General features: G+C 48.0%; 1 protein-coding gene across 1 annotated transcript; it reads left to right on the top strand.

The window, feature by feature from the left end:
* Positions 1-2117: 2117 nt before the first annotated feature.
* Slc30a1 (solute carrier family 30 member 1) lies at positions 2118-8845 on the top strand. Its single transcript, XM_028882849.2, has 2 exons — positions 2118-2945; positions 4596-8845. The coding sequence occupies exons 1-2, from the start codon at positions 2345-2347 to the stop codon at positions 5495-5497; spliced, it is 1503 nt and encodes a 500-aa protein (XP_028738682.1). The 5' UTR covers positions 2118-2344; the 3' UTR covers positions 5498-8845.
* Positions 8846-11569: the final 2724 nt, after the last annotated feature.

The raw sequence follows: 11569 nt of genomic DNA, 5'->3' as shown, positions 1-11569 counted from the left end.
CCACAACATGAGGAACTGTGTTAAACTGTATTAAAGGGTGGTAGTTTTAGGGAGGTTGAGAACCACTGCTTTAAAGGAATCTGTCAATAAAAGGCTACAGTAGACCTCCCCGGCAGGTGGTGGCGCACGCCTTTAATCCCAGCACTCGGGAGGCAGAGCCAGGCGGATCTCTGTGAGTTCAAGGCCAGCCTGGGCTACCAAGTGAGTTCCAGGAAAGGCGCAAAGCTACACAGAGAAACCCTGTCTCAAAAAACAAAAACAAAAACAAAAACAAAAAAAAAAAAAAAAAAGGCTACAGTAGGAAGCAAAATGGTCCCCAACTGACCAGTCACATACATAAGGATACCTTGGCCATAAGTGGCTTCCAATTTTAAACTTCTATATAGGCAGGCTGGAAGAGAGTTTGAAGCTGTGTTTTCCATTTGTGTGTGTGCATGGGGTGGAGGGAGTGATTACTGGAGTCCTGGACCCACCAATCCAAACACCACTATTGGAACTGTTTTCTCCTTGAAGACAGGTTCTGGTCCTACTCCTTATCCAATAAAATATCGTTGATGGCAGCATTTCCCTTACCGGTTTCAAAAGACAACTGCATTAATTCTCCCCTGTAGCTCTGCTTCCCGATATGCACTCAATCACCAAGTTCTGCCATTTCTTCCCTTACGATGTTGGAAATCTTTCTCCAAGCTTTCCTATTCAGCGAGACCAAGATGAGGATGCACCCAACTTTCCAGCCTGGGTGCGGGGATGAGAACATCATGTACAAATGAGAGGCAATCTTGAAATAAGAATTGTTGCCGGACAGTGGTTGCTCATACCTTCAATCCCAGCATTTGGGAGGCAGAGGCAGACGGATCTCTTTTGAGTTCCAGGCCAGCCTGGTCTACAGAGTGAGTTCCAGGGCAGCCAGGGCAACACAGTTTCCTCTCGAAAAGCCACAAAGTAGAATTTTTCATGCAAAAGAACACAGGCCACGCATATCTCAATGCAATGGCTGGCACCGAGGGGTCCTTCCTCAGGTTTGGTGGCCCAGCTGAGGCTACTGATGATTCTAGCCATCACTCTGGGGGACCTTTAACCACTGAGATGTGCACACATCCACTGGTCTCACTTAAAGGGCCAACTCCAAGGAATCTTAGTCCAACTCAGCAAGGGTGTTTGGTTCGTGGTGCCTCCCAGGCACTTTTCTTTTGTATTCTGGCCGCCCCTCCCCCTCTAAGCAGCCCACACAAGGGTTCGGAGGTTTGTAGCCTATAAATAGTGTGAAATCACAGAGCCTTGGAATTTTAGCTAGAAGGAAGCAGAAGAGTTCCACTTGCCCAGCCCTTCCCTCTATTGATGAAGAAACAGGTGTAGCGAGATTAGGTGACCTGCCCAAGTCACGCAGCAGGCTCCTGCTCCAAGTCTGCACCCCACACCTCAGAGTCGGTGACAGGCAGGCCTGACTTCACACGGTTCCTTCGGGGAGGTGGCCCAGCGGGTGACCCGCTGGATGGAAACTGTTCCCCAGGCTGGGGTCGGGCCGGTAGCAAGCCAGTCTCCAGCTCAGCTCCTCGCTCGGCCGCGCCCCCGCCGGCCCGCACAGCCCGCACTCCCCGCCCCTCCCGGGCGCCGACCTGTCACCCAGCCGCCCCCACGTGCACCCGGATCGCAGGATCAAAGTCTAGGGCGGCGGGGCAGAACCGCAGCCCAGGAACCGCAGCCCGGAATCCGCAGCGCGGGAAGCGGGAACCGCTCGCTACGCCCCAGGGCTCGGCGCCACCGCCCTGCCGCCTGCCCTCCGCTGCACGCGGCCCGCGCCCACCCTCCCCCGCACCGCCCGCCGCTGCACCCGGCCGCGGCCCCCGGCCCACGCCCGGCTCCCCAGAACACAGGCCCCGCCCGCAGCTCCCGCGGCCTCGCCCCGCCCCCTCCCCCCCCTCCGCCGCGCCAGCCAATAGAGGCTGCGGAGGGGCGGGACGCCACGGCTGTCGTGAGGCCTTCCTGGCCAATGAGGAAGCGAGCCGGGCCGGGGGGCGGGGCACCGGGGGCCTTGTCACGCTCGGGTCCGTGTGAAAACGGGGGTTCCGAGTGCAAAGCAAAGTTTTTTTGTAAACCGTCTGCAAAGGCGGGGAGGGGGGGTTAAGACGGCGGCCGCCGCCGGGCCGAGCGCAGTCGCCGCGGACGCCGTCTCCCGAGCGCCTCGGACCGATGCTCGGCGGCCCCTCGGCACGCAGTCGCCCTCCCGCGCCCGCGCCCTCCGCCTCGCCCGTCCAGCCGAGCGCCGGCGCTTGAGTCGCTGCGCCGCCGGCGGTTTCCCCCACAGCGCCGCTCCCGCTTCAGCGCCGCGCCTCAGGCCGCCGCCATGGGCTGCTGGGGCCGCAACCGCGGCCGGCTGCTGTGCATGCTGCTGCTGACCTTCATGTTCATGGTGCTGGAGGTGGTGGTGAGCCGGGTGACCGCGTCCCTCGCCATGCTGTCCGACTCCTTCCACATGCTGTCGGACGTGCTGGCGCTCGTGGTGGCGCTGGTGGCCGAGCGCTTCGCCCGGAGGACCCACGCCACGCAGAAGAACACGTTCGGCTGGATCCGCGCCGAGGTGATGGGCGCGCTGGTGAACGCCATCTTCCTGACGGGGCTGTGCTTCGCCATCCTGCTGGAGGCCGTCGAGCGCTTCATCGAGCCCCACGAGATGCAACAGCCACTCGTGGTGCTGGGCGTCGGCGTGGCGGGGCTGCTGGTGAACGTGCTGGGGCTCTGCCTGTTCCACCACCACAGCGGCGAGGGCCAGGGCGCGGGCCACGGCCACTCGCACGGCCACGGCCACCTCGCCAAGAGCGCGCGCAAGGCCGGCCGCGCAGGGGGCGAGGCGGGCGCGCCTCCGGGACGGGCGCCGGACCAGGAGGAGACCAACACGCTGGTGGCCAACACCAGCAATTCCAACGGGCTCAAGGCGGACCAGGCAGGTGAGCGCCGGAGAGGGGTCGGGACGGGCGCCCCCTGGCGACCGGGTTCGGTGCCACGCCCCGCGCACCCCGGTGCGCGGTGGTTTCGTGCCCACTGAACAAGTTTGATAATGATGTGTTGAGGGTGTGTGGGCCCTGGTTACAGGCGGCCTTTGTGAACGGCAGCGTGTGTTTCCCTGAACTGACCACCTAATCCCGAAAAATCACAGGTTAGGGACCTGCCAGGGCACGTTGCACGTTTACCTCTCGGGGTTTGGCAAACTGGTGCTGGACCTGATGGTGATGTATTTCCCTCGTGGTTTTAAGGAACGTTTGTCATCTTGAGCACGTGTGCTCATGATGGAAATTTGAGAGGGTAAGACTGTTGAAAAGAAATGAGGAGTCAGTCAGCACTGCCCAAGCTCGATGATCACATTTTGTGTTCCTTCCAGTTTTTTCTTGCCGCTTAAATCTGCCTAATTCACACTAAGAGGCAGTTTAACTTCTCCAATGCGTAGTAACATGTTCAGATGGTGCATGGCAAAGGTTTTCTCTCATTCCGAAGAAAATGAAACTACGCAGGTGTGCCATCTGACTCAAACTTTGGTTTTGTTTTCCAAGACAGGGTTTCTCTGTGCATTTCTGGCTGTCCTGGAACTCCCTTTGTAGACCAGGCTGGCCTCGAACTCACAGAGATCCTCCTGCCTCTGCCTCCCAAGTGATAAGAATAAAAAGATGTGAGCCACCACCACCCCACCCTGATTTAATCTTTTAAGTGTCTTAGTGATTGTTGAGTGCCAGCCTCATTGATAGCTACAGGTTGTGGTTTTTGTTTGGTTGGTTTTGGTTTTTTTCAAGACAGGGTTTCTCTGTGTAACAGCCCTGGCTGCCCTGGAATCTGCTCTTGTAGACCAGGCTGGCATTGAACTCAGATGGGCCTGCATCTTCCTCCCAAGTTCTGTGATTAAAGATGTGTGCTACCACCACCTGGCAAAGCCCCGGGCTGTCTGTCTGTCAGTTTGTAACCCCCGCTATCAAGACACTGTGTACAATATTTTTATTTTTTATTATCTATAACATTGAAAATTAAAGCCACTTTTCTCAAGCAGTGTGCTAGTGCCGCTGACTACAGAGAGCTCCACATCAGATCAGCTGTGTTAGAGGACTTCTCAGCTGCGCCTAACAGATGGCCTTAAATTTTGTTTCTCTCTTGTATGTGTCAGAAAAGTGAAGCAAAGTGTTTACAGGACACCAGCCCAGTAGTGAGGGGCGGGCAGGGGCGAGAGGGTGGGAAGGAAATGAAGAAACAATAACCTAATGGCACAATTTGGTCCCCGTTATGGCCGGGCAGTGCCCAGAACGTCAGTTCATCATGTGTTGTTCTCAGCATACTTTTTTTTTTTTTTTTTTTTTGGTTTTTCGAGACAGGGTTTCTCTGTGTAGCTTTGCGCCTTTCCTGGAACTCACTTGGTAGCCCAGGCTGGCCTCAAACTCACAGAGATCCGCCTGCCTCTGCCTCCCGAGTGCGTGCTGGGATTAAAGCGTGCGCCACCACCGCCCGGCTTCAGCATACTTTTATTGTGCTTTATGAAACAAGTTTCAACTTCTTCACTACTAGACAAGACGTTCGTCTGAACACATTAAATGTGTTGAATTAAAATTGTTTTGTAGAGCCAGAGAAGTCCAGAGGTGATGACCCTGTGGATGTACAAGTCAACGGGAACCTCATCCAGGAGCCGGACAACCTGGAGTCGGAAGACGACAAGGCGGCACAACTGAACATGCGAGGAGTGTTTCTGCACGTCCTTGGGGACGCCTTGGGCTCCGTGATCGTGGTGGTGAACGCCTCACTCTTTTACTTTTTGTGGAAGGGTTGTTCTGAAGACAACTTCTGTATAAACCCCTGCTTCCGTGATCCCTGCAAAACATCTATAGAGCTAATCAACAACACCCAGGCCCTGGTTCGGGAGGCCGGTCCGTGCTGGGTGCTCTACCTAGATCCAACTCTTTGTGTTATAATGGTTTGTATACTTCTCTACACAACTTACCCATTGCTCAAGGAATCTGCTCTCATCCTTCTACAAACTGTTCCTAAGCAAATTGACATCAGACATTTGGTAAAAGAATTACGAGATGTTGAAGGCGTTGAGGAAGTTCATGAGTTACATGTCTGGCAGCTCGCTGGAAGCAGAATCATCGCCACTGCTCACATAAAATGTGAAGACCCAACTTCGTACATGCAGGTGGCCAAAACCATCAAAGATGTTTTTCACAATCACGGAATTCATGCTACTACCATCCAGCCAGAGTTTGCTAGTGTGGGCTCTAAATCAAGTGTAGTCCCGTGTGAACTTGCCTGCAGAACTCAGTGTGCTCTGAAGCAGTGCTGTGGGACACGGCCACAGATCCCTTCTGTAAAGGATGCAGAAAAGGCCCCAACAGTTAGCATTTCTTGTTTAGAACTCAGTGAAAACCTAGAGAAGAAGCCCAGGAGGACTAAAGCTGAAGGCAGCCTCCCTGCTGTGGTGATAGAGATTAAAAACGTGCCAAAAAAACCCGAATCATCTTTGTGAGTCTTGGAAAAGATGTGATATTTGACTTTGCTTTTAAACTGCAAGAGAAAATAGACTCCATTGAAATACTAAGTTTGCCAAGTAGTGTAATTGAAGTCCTTGTCTGGTCGCACAGTTTAATTCTATTTTTGTAAGAACATAATGGAACTGCATAATAGAATGTTCTACATTACAGCCTTGTGATTATTAGTGCATAGAGCAGCTATGCTGTAACACGTTTTGAAAGCCAGTTTTAACACTATGTTACATTTTTGTTTAAGTATAAACCTTATATGACATAATGACATTTGATTCCTGGTTTTCCCATGATAAAAATTAGGGGGATAAATAAAATTGTTACTGGAATTTCTCTGCTTCCCCCTCCCCCCCCCCATTGTTATACATTCTTTGTTAGAATTGTAGTTGCTAGACTGACTTTAAAATCATCAAGTTAGTTTCCTTTGCTGTTTAGGGAATAGCTCCTTGCCCTTTGAGACCATAAACTTAACATGATGGCAGCGTGTTTTCAGGATGACTCATGACTACTAGCAGGAAATATGAGTGGTTACTATTCTGTATTCCCTACTGCTAGTCATCTAGTAAACTGAGCTAGTTCACAAAAGGAGTTAGAGTTTACATACAGTGGAGGGGTAAGGGGTAAGAGCAGGGAAGAACGCAAACTAGTAGGTTATTCTGTGTTAATATTGAGATTACATGTCTAAGTTATCTTGAAAATCTCGAGTGGTTTTAGTCAACCAAAGCTGCTCTAAACACGTTTGCCAGTGTGTCTGCTTTCTCTCGGAGACTGGTTGGTATTAGCGATGTTGAGCTAAAAGTTTCAAGATGCATGAATATTTTTGAGAATGAAGACTTAGTCTTTGATAACTGCAACTAGTGATCTACAATTGTGTCTTAAAAACCTTTTTTATGCACAGCAGTGAGCACAGCCTGTGCTTTTTGCCAAGAGCCAGTGAAAGAAAGAAATTGGATGGTTCGTGCAGTTGGAATATTTTAGAAAGCAAAGTTAATAAGAACGTCTTTGGGTCTTTAAACCATCCTGTCTGGACGCGCTCAGCTCTCCACTGTGCTTCCTTGTACCCAGGAAGTCGTTCACAGCTGTTTCTCTGCCACTGGTTTCAAACCCAGCGCAAACATTGGAAGATGCTTAAGTTATATTTTCCTTGATAGAGAAAGGTTAATGTTTTGTGAAGAGAATGTAGAGTTTTGTTTTCAAAAGAGTGACTATTAATATCAGTTGTATATAGCTCTATTTTTCTAGGAACAGAGTACCCTGACTACTTCAATAACTTTTATAGCTGACTACTTTTGGGATTTGAAATAATTCATTGCTTAATAATCTGAAAATGGAAGTGTTAGCATATGACAGTTACTTTGAGGGGATGGTCTTTCCCTACGTAAAAAGCCTGTTGCTGGCAATGGGCCTACTTAAGAACAGCTGGATTTTCTGATGAGAAATTTAATTTTAGGAACATAGTTTGTAAGTTCCCATTTACTGCACTGGGCCGACCATCAGCCTTCATAATGCTTCACTGATGTGCGATCCAACCCCTTAGCAGATGGTTACTTTGAATTCTGCAAAAATTTGTTTGTTTGTTTTGTTTTGTTTTAACATGAAATTGAGAGATCTATGGGTGACTACAAGAGAGAACTCCAGTTGTCACAGCAAGGTGACTGGTGAAAGTGTGCCCTTCAGAAACACTCTGGGTGGGTTCATGACGAAGGTGCCCCAGGAATTGGGACAAGGGCTATGTCAACCTATTTTTCAGAAGTGCTTTAGGGAAGCGGCTTCTATGTAGAAAGTGGTACCATAGGCTTTTTTTTTTTTTTTTCCAAAGGTGTTTGTCATAGCAAAATCCATGGCACCCGCTCACCTTGGAGTTTTAGAGAATTATTTATTTCCTTACAATGCACTTTCTAACCCATTTTTAGCTATATTAGCATTATCTTTAAGAAAAAAAGATATGTTTTTTGTATTTAAGTGTTGTGGGACTTGAGTGTCTTTTCCAAAATAGCTTATTTCTTGAAAGGAAACGGGGAGCTACCTTGGCCTCTTTGGGACTAGCCCATTGTTAAATGTGCTTCCTTTCGCTGCGTCAGTTCTAGGGGGTGAGCAAGGCCAGTGTGGACCTGTCTGTCATCTGGAGCTGAGGGAGAAGGTGCTGCATGCTCCCAGATTGTACTCAACCAGGACTCCTCAAGCCGTGTGCAGCCTTGGAAGGACGGATTTCATTTTCCATGGTCAGCTTGTAGGAGTAATTCTTTTCTGGAGGGTATCTACATTGTAGAAGTACAGACTAGAACATGGAGAACAATCCTCAAATATTTTACTGTATTTTCACATTAAAAACAAAAATACTGAATGACTTTAGCCTAAGATGTGTAATTTGAACAGGAAGGGTTTGGAAAGTTGCAGGAAGCTGTTTATGTGTGTATGTCTTGTCAGCATTCTGTTATTTTGAGTGTCTGAAAGTTCTGAGGGAAAAGGCAAAACCTAATGTGAAGTATTCAGTATGTAAACTGGTTTTGAATGTTTTTACTGTTTTACAAGCAGATACCATTTAACAATAAATGTCATTAACCTGCTGTCTTAAGGTAGTCATACACAAATGTGGAGTGTGATTCTACAATAGAAAATATTTTAATACTATGTTTCAGTTTAGTGATAAAACAGTGTTAAGGGGTCTTGGAAAGGTGGGAGGCTTTTGTTGTTGTCTTTTTGTGATTGAAACTGTCCTAGTGCTCACGGTCTGGGAAGCGGGACTGCAATCACACTGTTTTGATACAGCGCTGCATATATACATGTGTATGTGTATATGATGATGCTGTTTTGTTTTACTAACAAGCTCTGCAATATTTAGCAGTCATTTTCACTGGCACAAGAGCCTTTTGTATATTAATCAATTTAAACTTTTAAACCAAAAATATTAAGGTTCAGTGTCTGGTAAAAAGATGCTGAGGAGAATGTAACATAGAATTAATATGTGGTTATATAAAAAGACACAAATCGCCATGATAGGGTCTGCCTTGAAACAGCACAATGGAGTGTCAGTGTGTCTGTGATTCTTTGAGACTTTTCTCTTGTTGGTTTTGTCTGCTGCCACCTGTCCTCTGGGCCAACAGTGCAGCTGATGCGGCTCTCACTTTGTTGAGTACCGGTGCAGACAGAACTACGTTTTCCCTTATTTCTGTGTGTTTTATGACTGTGTGTTATTTCCAAAGCTGTTCCTACCTCACCATGAGGCTTTATGGATTGTTATGTATTATAAATGTTCTATATGAGACAAGACTACTGTGTTTCTTCTCATTTATTAAAAATTAAGTAGAAAAATAAACTAGTTTTAATATCTACTTTGTTTTGTGCACGCTGCCCTCACCTCCTGCTGTGGCGGGTCAAGGAGAAATGGAATAGCACAGGTTTTGCTGGCACACGGTAAGACAGTAGTGTGGAAGAGTCAGGGACCAAAGCCTGTCATAGGAACAGAATGGGTTCACTCACTCACTACTGGGCCAGGAAGCTGTGGAAATGTTTGCTTATAAGCATAAGCTTGCAGGATATCTCTTAATTTATATGTTTTAGTTTTAAGCAAAGTTACAAATGAGGATTACTTTATACCTATATAACATTAAAACTAATGCATAAAGTGGCACCTCGGGGAGTTCTCTTCAGGGCAGCACAGATAATTGGATAAAAAGCTTCAAGAACTTAGGTTTCTGTCTGGGAGACAAGAGTTTAAAAATCAGTTGTCAGTGGAAGCTGGTGAATGTGCAAGGGAGCAGACAAGTACATAGATGTTCCGAGAGGGAGATACGACTAGAAAAGATGGCTGAAGGTGGAGTCGATTGAAAACAAGAGATCACGTTAGGACAAGGAGCTGGAGTTGAGGGTGGAGGTGAGGGCAGAGGTGATGTCATACCAGCAAGTTTGTATTGGGCCTTATGGGGAAAGAAACTCAAATTGTTCTTAAGATGAGAGTTTTGCGGGCGGTGGTGGCGCACACCTTTAATCCCAAGCACTCAGGAGGCAGAGGCAGGTGGATCTCTGAGTTTGAGGCCAGCCTGGTCTGCAGAGCAAGATCCAGGAAAGGTGCCAAAGCTACACAGAGAAACCCTGTCTTGGGGGAAAAAAAAAATTATAGAGGTTTTTTTGGTTTTTCAAGACAGGGTTTCTTGTGTAGCTTTGCGCCTGTCCTGGAACTCACTTGGTAGCCCAGGCTGGCCTCGAACTCACAGAGATCCGCCTGGCTCTGCCTCCCGAGTGCTGGGATTAAAGGCGTGCGCCACCACCGCCCGGCAAAATTAGAGTTTTATATATGTATTTTTGCATTTTCATATGTGTGCCTGGTGCCCTCAGAGGTCAAAAGGTCATTGAATCCTCTGGAACTGGGATTACAGGTGATTGTTATCTGTTGTAGAGGTGCTGGGATTCAAACCTGGGTCCTCTGGAAGAGCAAGTGCTTAACTGCTCAGCCAGCTCTTAAGCCCCTCTTTTTATTTTAAAATCTTTGTGTGTGTGTGTGTGTGTGTGTGTGTGTGTGTGTGTGAGAGAGAGAGAGAGAGAGAGAGAGAGAGAGAGAGAGAGAGAGAGAGAGAGAGAGAGAAGAGAGCCAGCCTGTGGAGGCCAGAAGAGGGGGTCAAATACCCATAGAGCTGGAGTTCCAGGGGATTGTGTACTGCCTGAGGTGGGAACCAAACTCTGGTCCTCCAGAAGAACGGGAAATGCTTTTAGCCATTGAGCCATCTCTCCAGACCTCCAAACTTAATTTTTGGGTGGATAAAGTCAAAAAAGGACTGTGCCCGATAAATTAAAAAGCAAGATGGGTGAAGCCGGTTTGACCAATGTCTGCCCACACTGCTTCCTAACATGTCCACGCCCACCGATGCCTCGGGTTGCTTGACTGCGCACACACACACAACACCTTAGTTCCCAGCTGACCTCAGAATGCATAGCTACAGTCAATGCTGTCTTAGAATTACTGCTGGCCACCTTTCATCTAGTCCTGTGGGGAAGAAATTGTCTTCTGACGCAATAGGGGTTGTCTGAAAGTGCTCTGTCTTCCCCCAGACAACCCTATGTACTGTGTGCTGCACAGCTGAACAAGAGTGGTTATTTTAGAAATAGATGAGCGTGTGGAAGAAAGTCAGCAATTTTTACAATTGAGGTGTTTCTGAACCTTCAGGGTTGGTCCTCATTTCTGCTTCTGCCGTAGCTCTTCTCAGTCTAGCCATTTATGACACCTGCATTTGCTTAAGAACCTGTTTTTTGACTGTAACTGAGGCCAGGGCTGTTTTCCCTATCTTTATTTCCTTGAGATATTTACAAGGACTAGTAACACTGTAGGTATTTACAGGTGTTCGAATGACTATTTCGGGATGGCAGGCAGGCTGGGAAAGTCACTTTAGTAGTCACAGTTGATGCGCTGAGCACTCGGGACTCATCAAGCATATTCCAGTCCTTGCAGAGCAGGCATATTCCACTATCCAGGCTTCTCTGAAAACTGTTAAAAAAAAAAAAAACCCACAACCTCACCCAGTGATGGAGGCAGACCCAGCCAGAGGCTGGACAGGAAGCAGCTTGCTTCCCATCCCCTGCCTAAAAGTTCAAGATGGAGAGTTCTTTGTGGTTCAGTCCAACGAGCTTGACAGCAAAATCAAATGAATCAAACCAGGAAAGCGTGGTCACCCAAAGAAACAGGGAAAGCATTTTTAAATCACTTGATATTTACTCTAAAAGTCAAAGTAATCGCTGGATTTAAAGCAGCACTTTCTGTTTTGAATTATACTTTATTAAGTTGTGGCTTAGTGTCAGTTTCTTATTTTAAATTATGTGGGAGAGGAATAGCATGTTTTGTTTGTTTGTTTGTTTTGGATTAAGAATCTTGGTTTTAATGCAGCCTCATGGAATAAAACTGTTAGTGTTTTCACTTAAAGCCTGGTCTAGTATTGATCCAAATGAGTGTTCTGCCAGAGCAAGGGACACTGTGGCATATGTAGCCTGGGGGTGATGTTGAGCCCAGGGTACATGGGTGACAAGCAGAGGTAGCAGGTACATGCGGGCGAGGAGATACAGGACAC

Source organism: Peromyscus leucopus, chromosome 15, assembly GCF_004664715.2.
Source record: "Peromyscus leucopus breed LL Stock chromosome 15, UCI_PerLeu_2.1, whole genome shotgun sequence".
NCBI classification, from domain to species: domain Eukaryota; kingdom Metazoa; phylum Chordata; class Mammalia; order Rodentia; family Cricetidae; genus Peromyscus; species Peromyscus leucopus.
The sequence above is the reverse complement of the archived record's forward strand: the minus strand, read 5'-3'. Positions and strand labels throughout refer to the sequence as shown.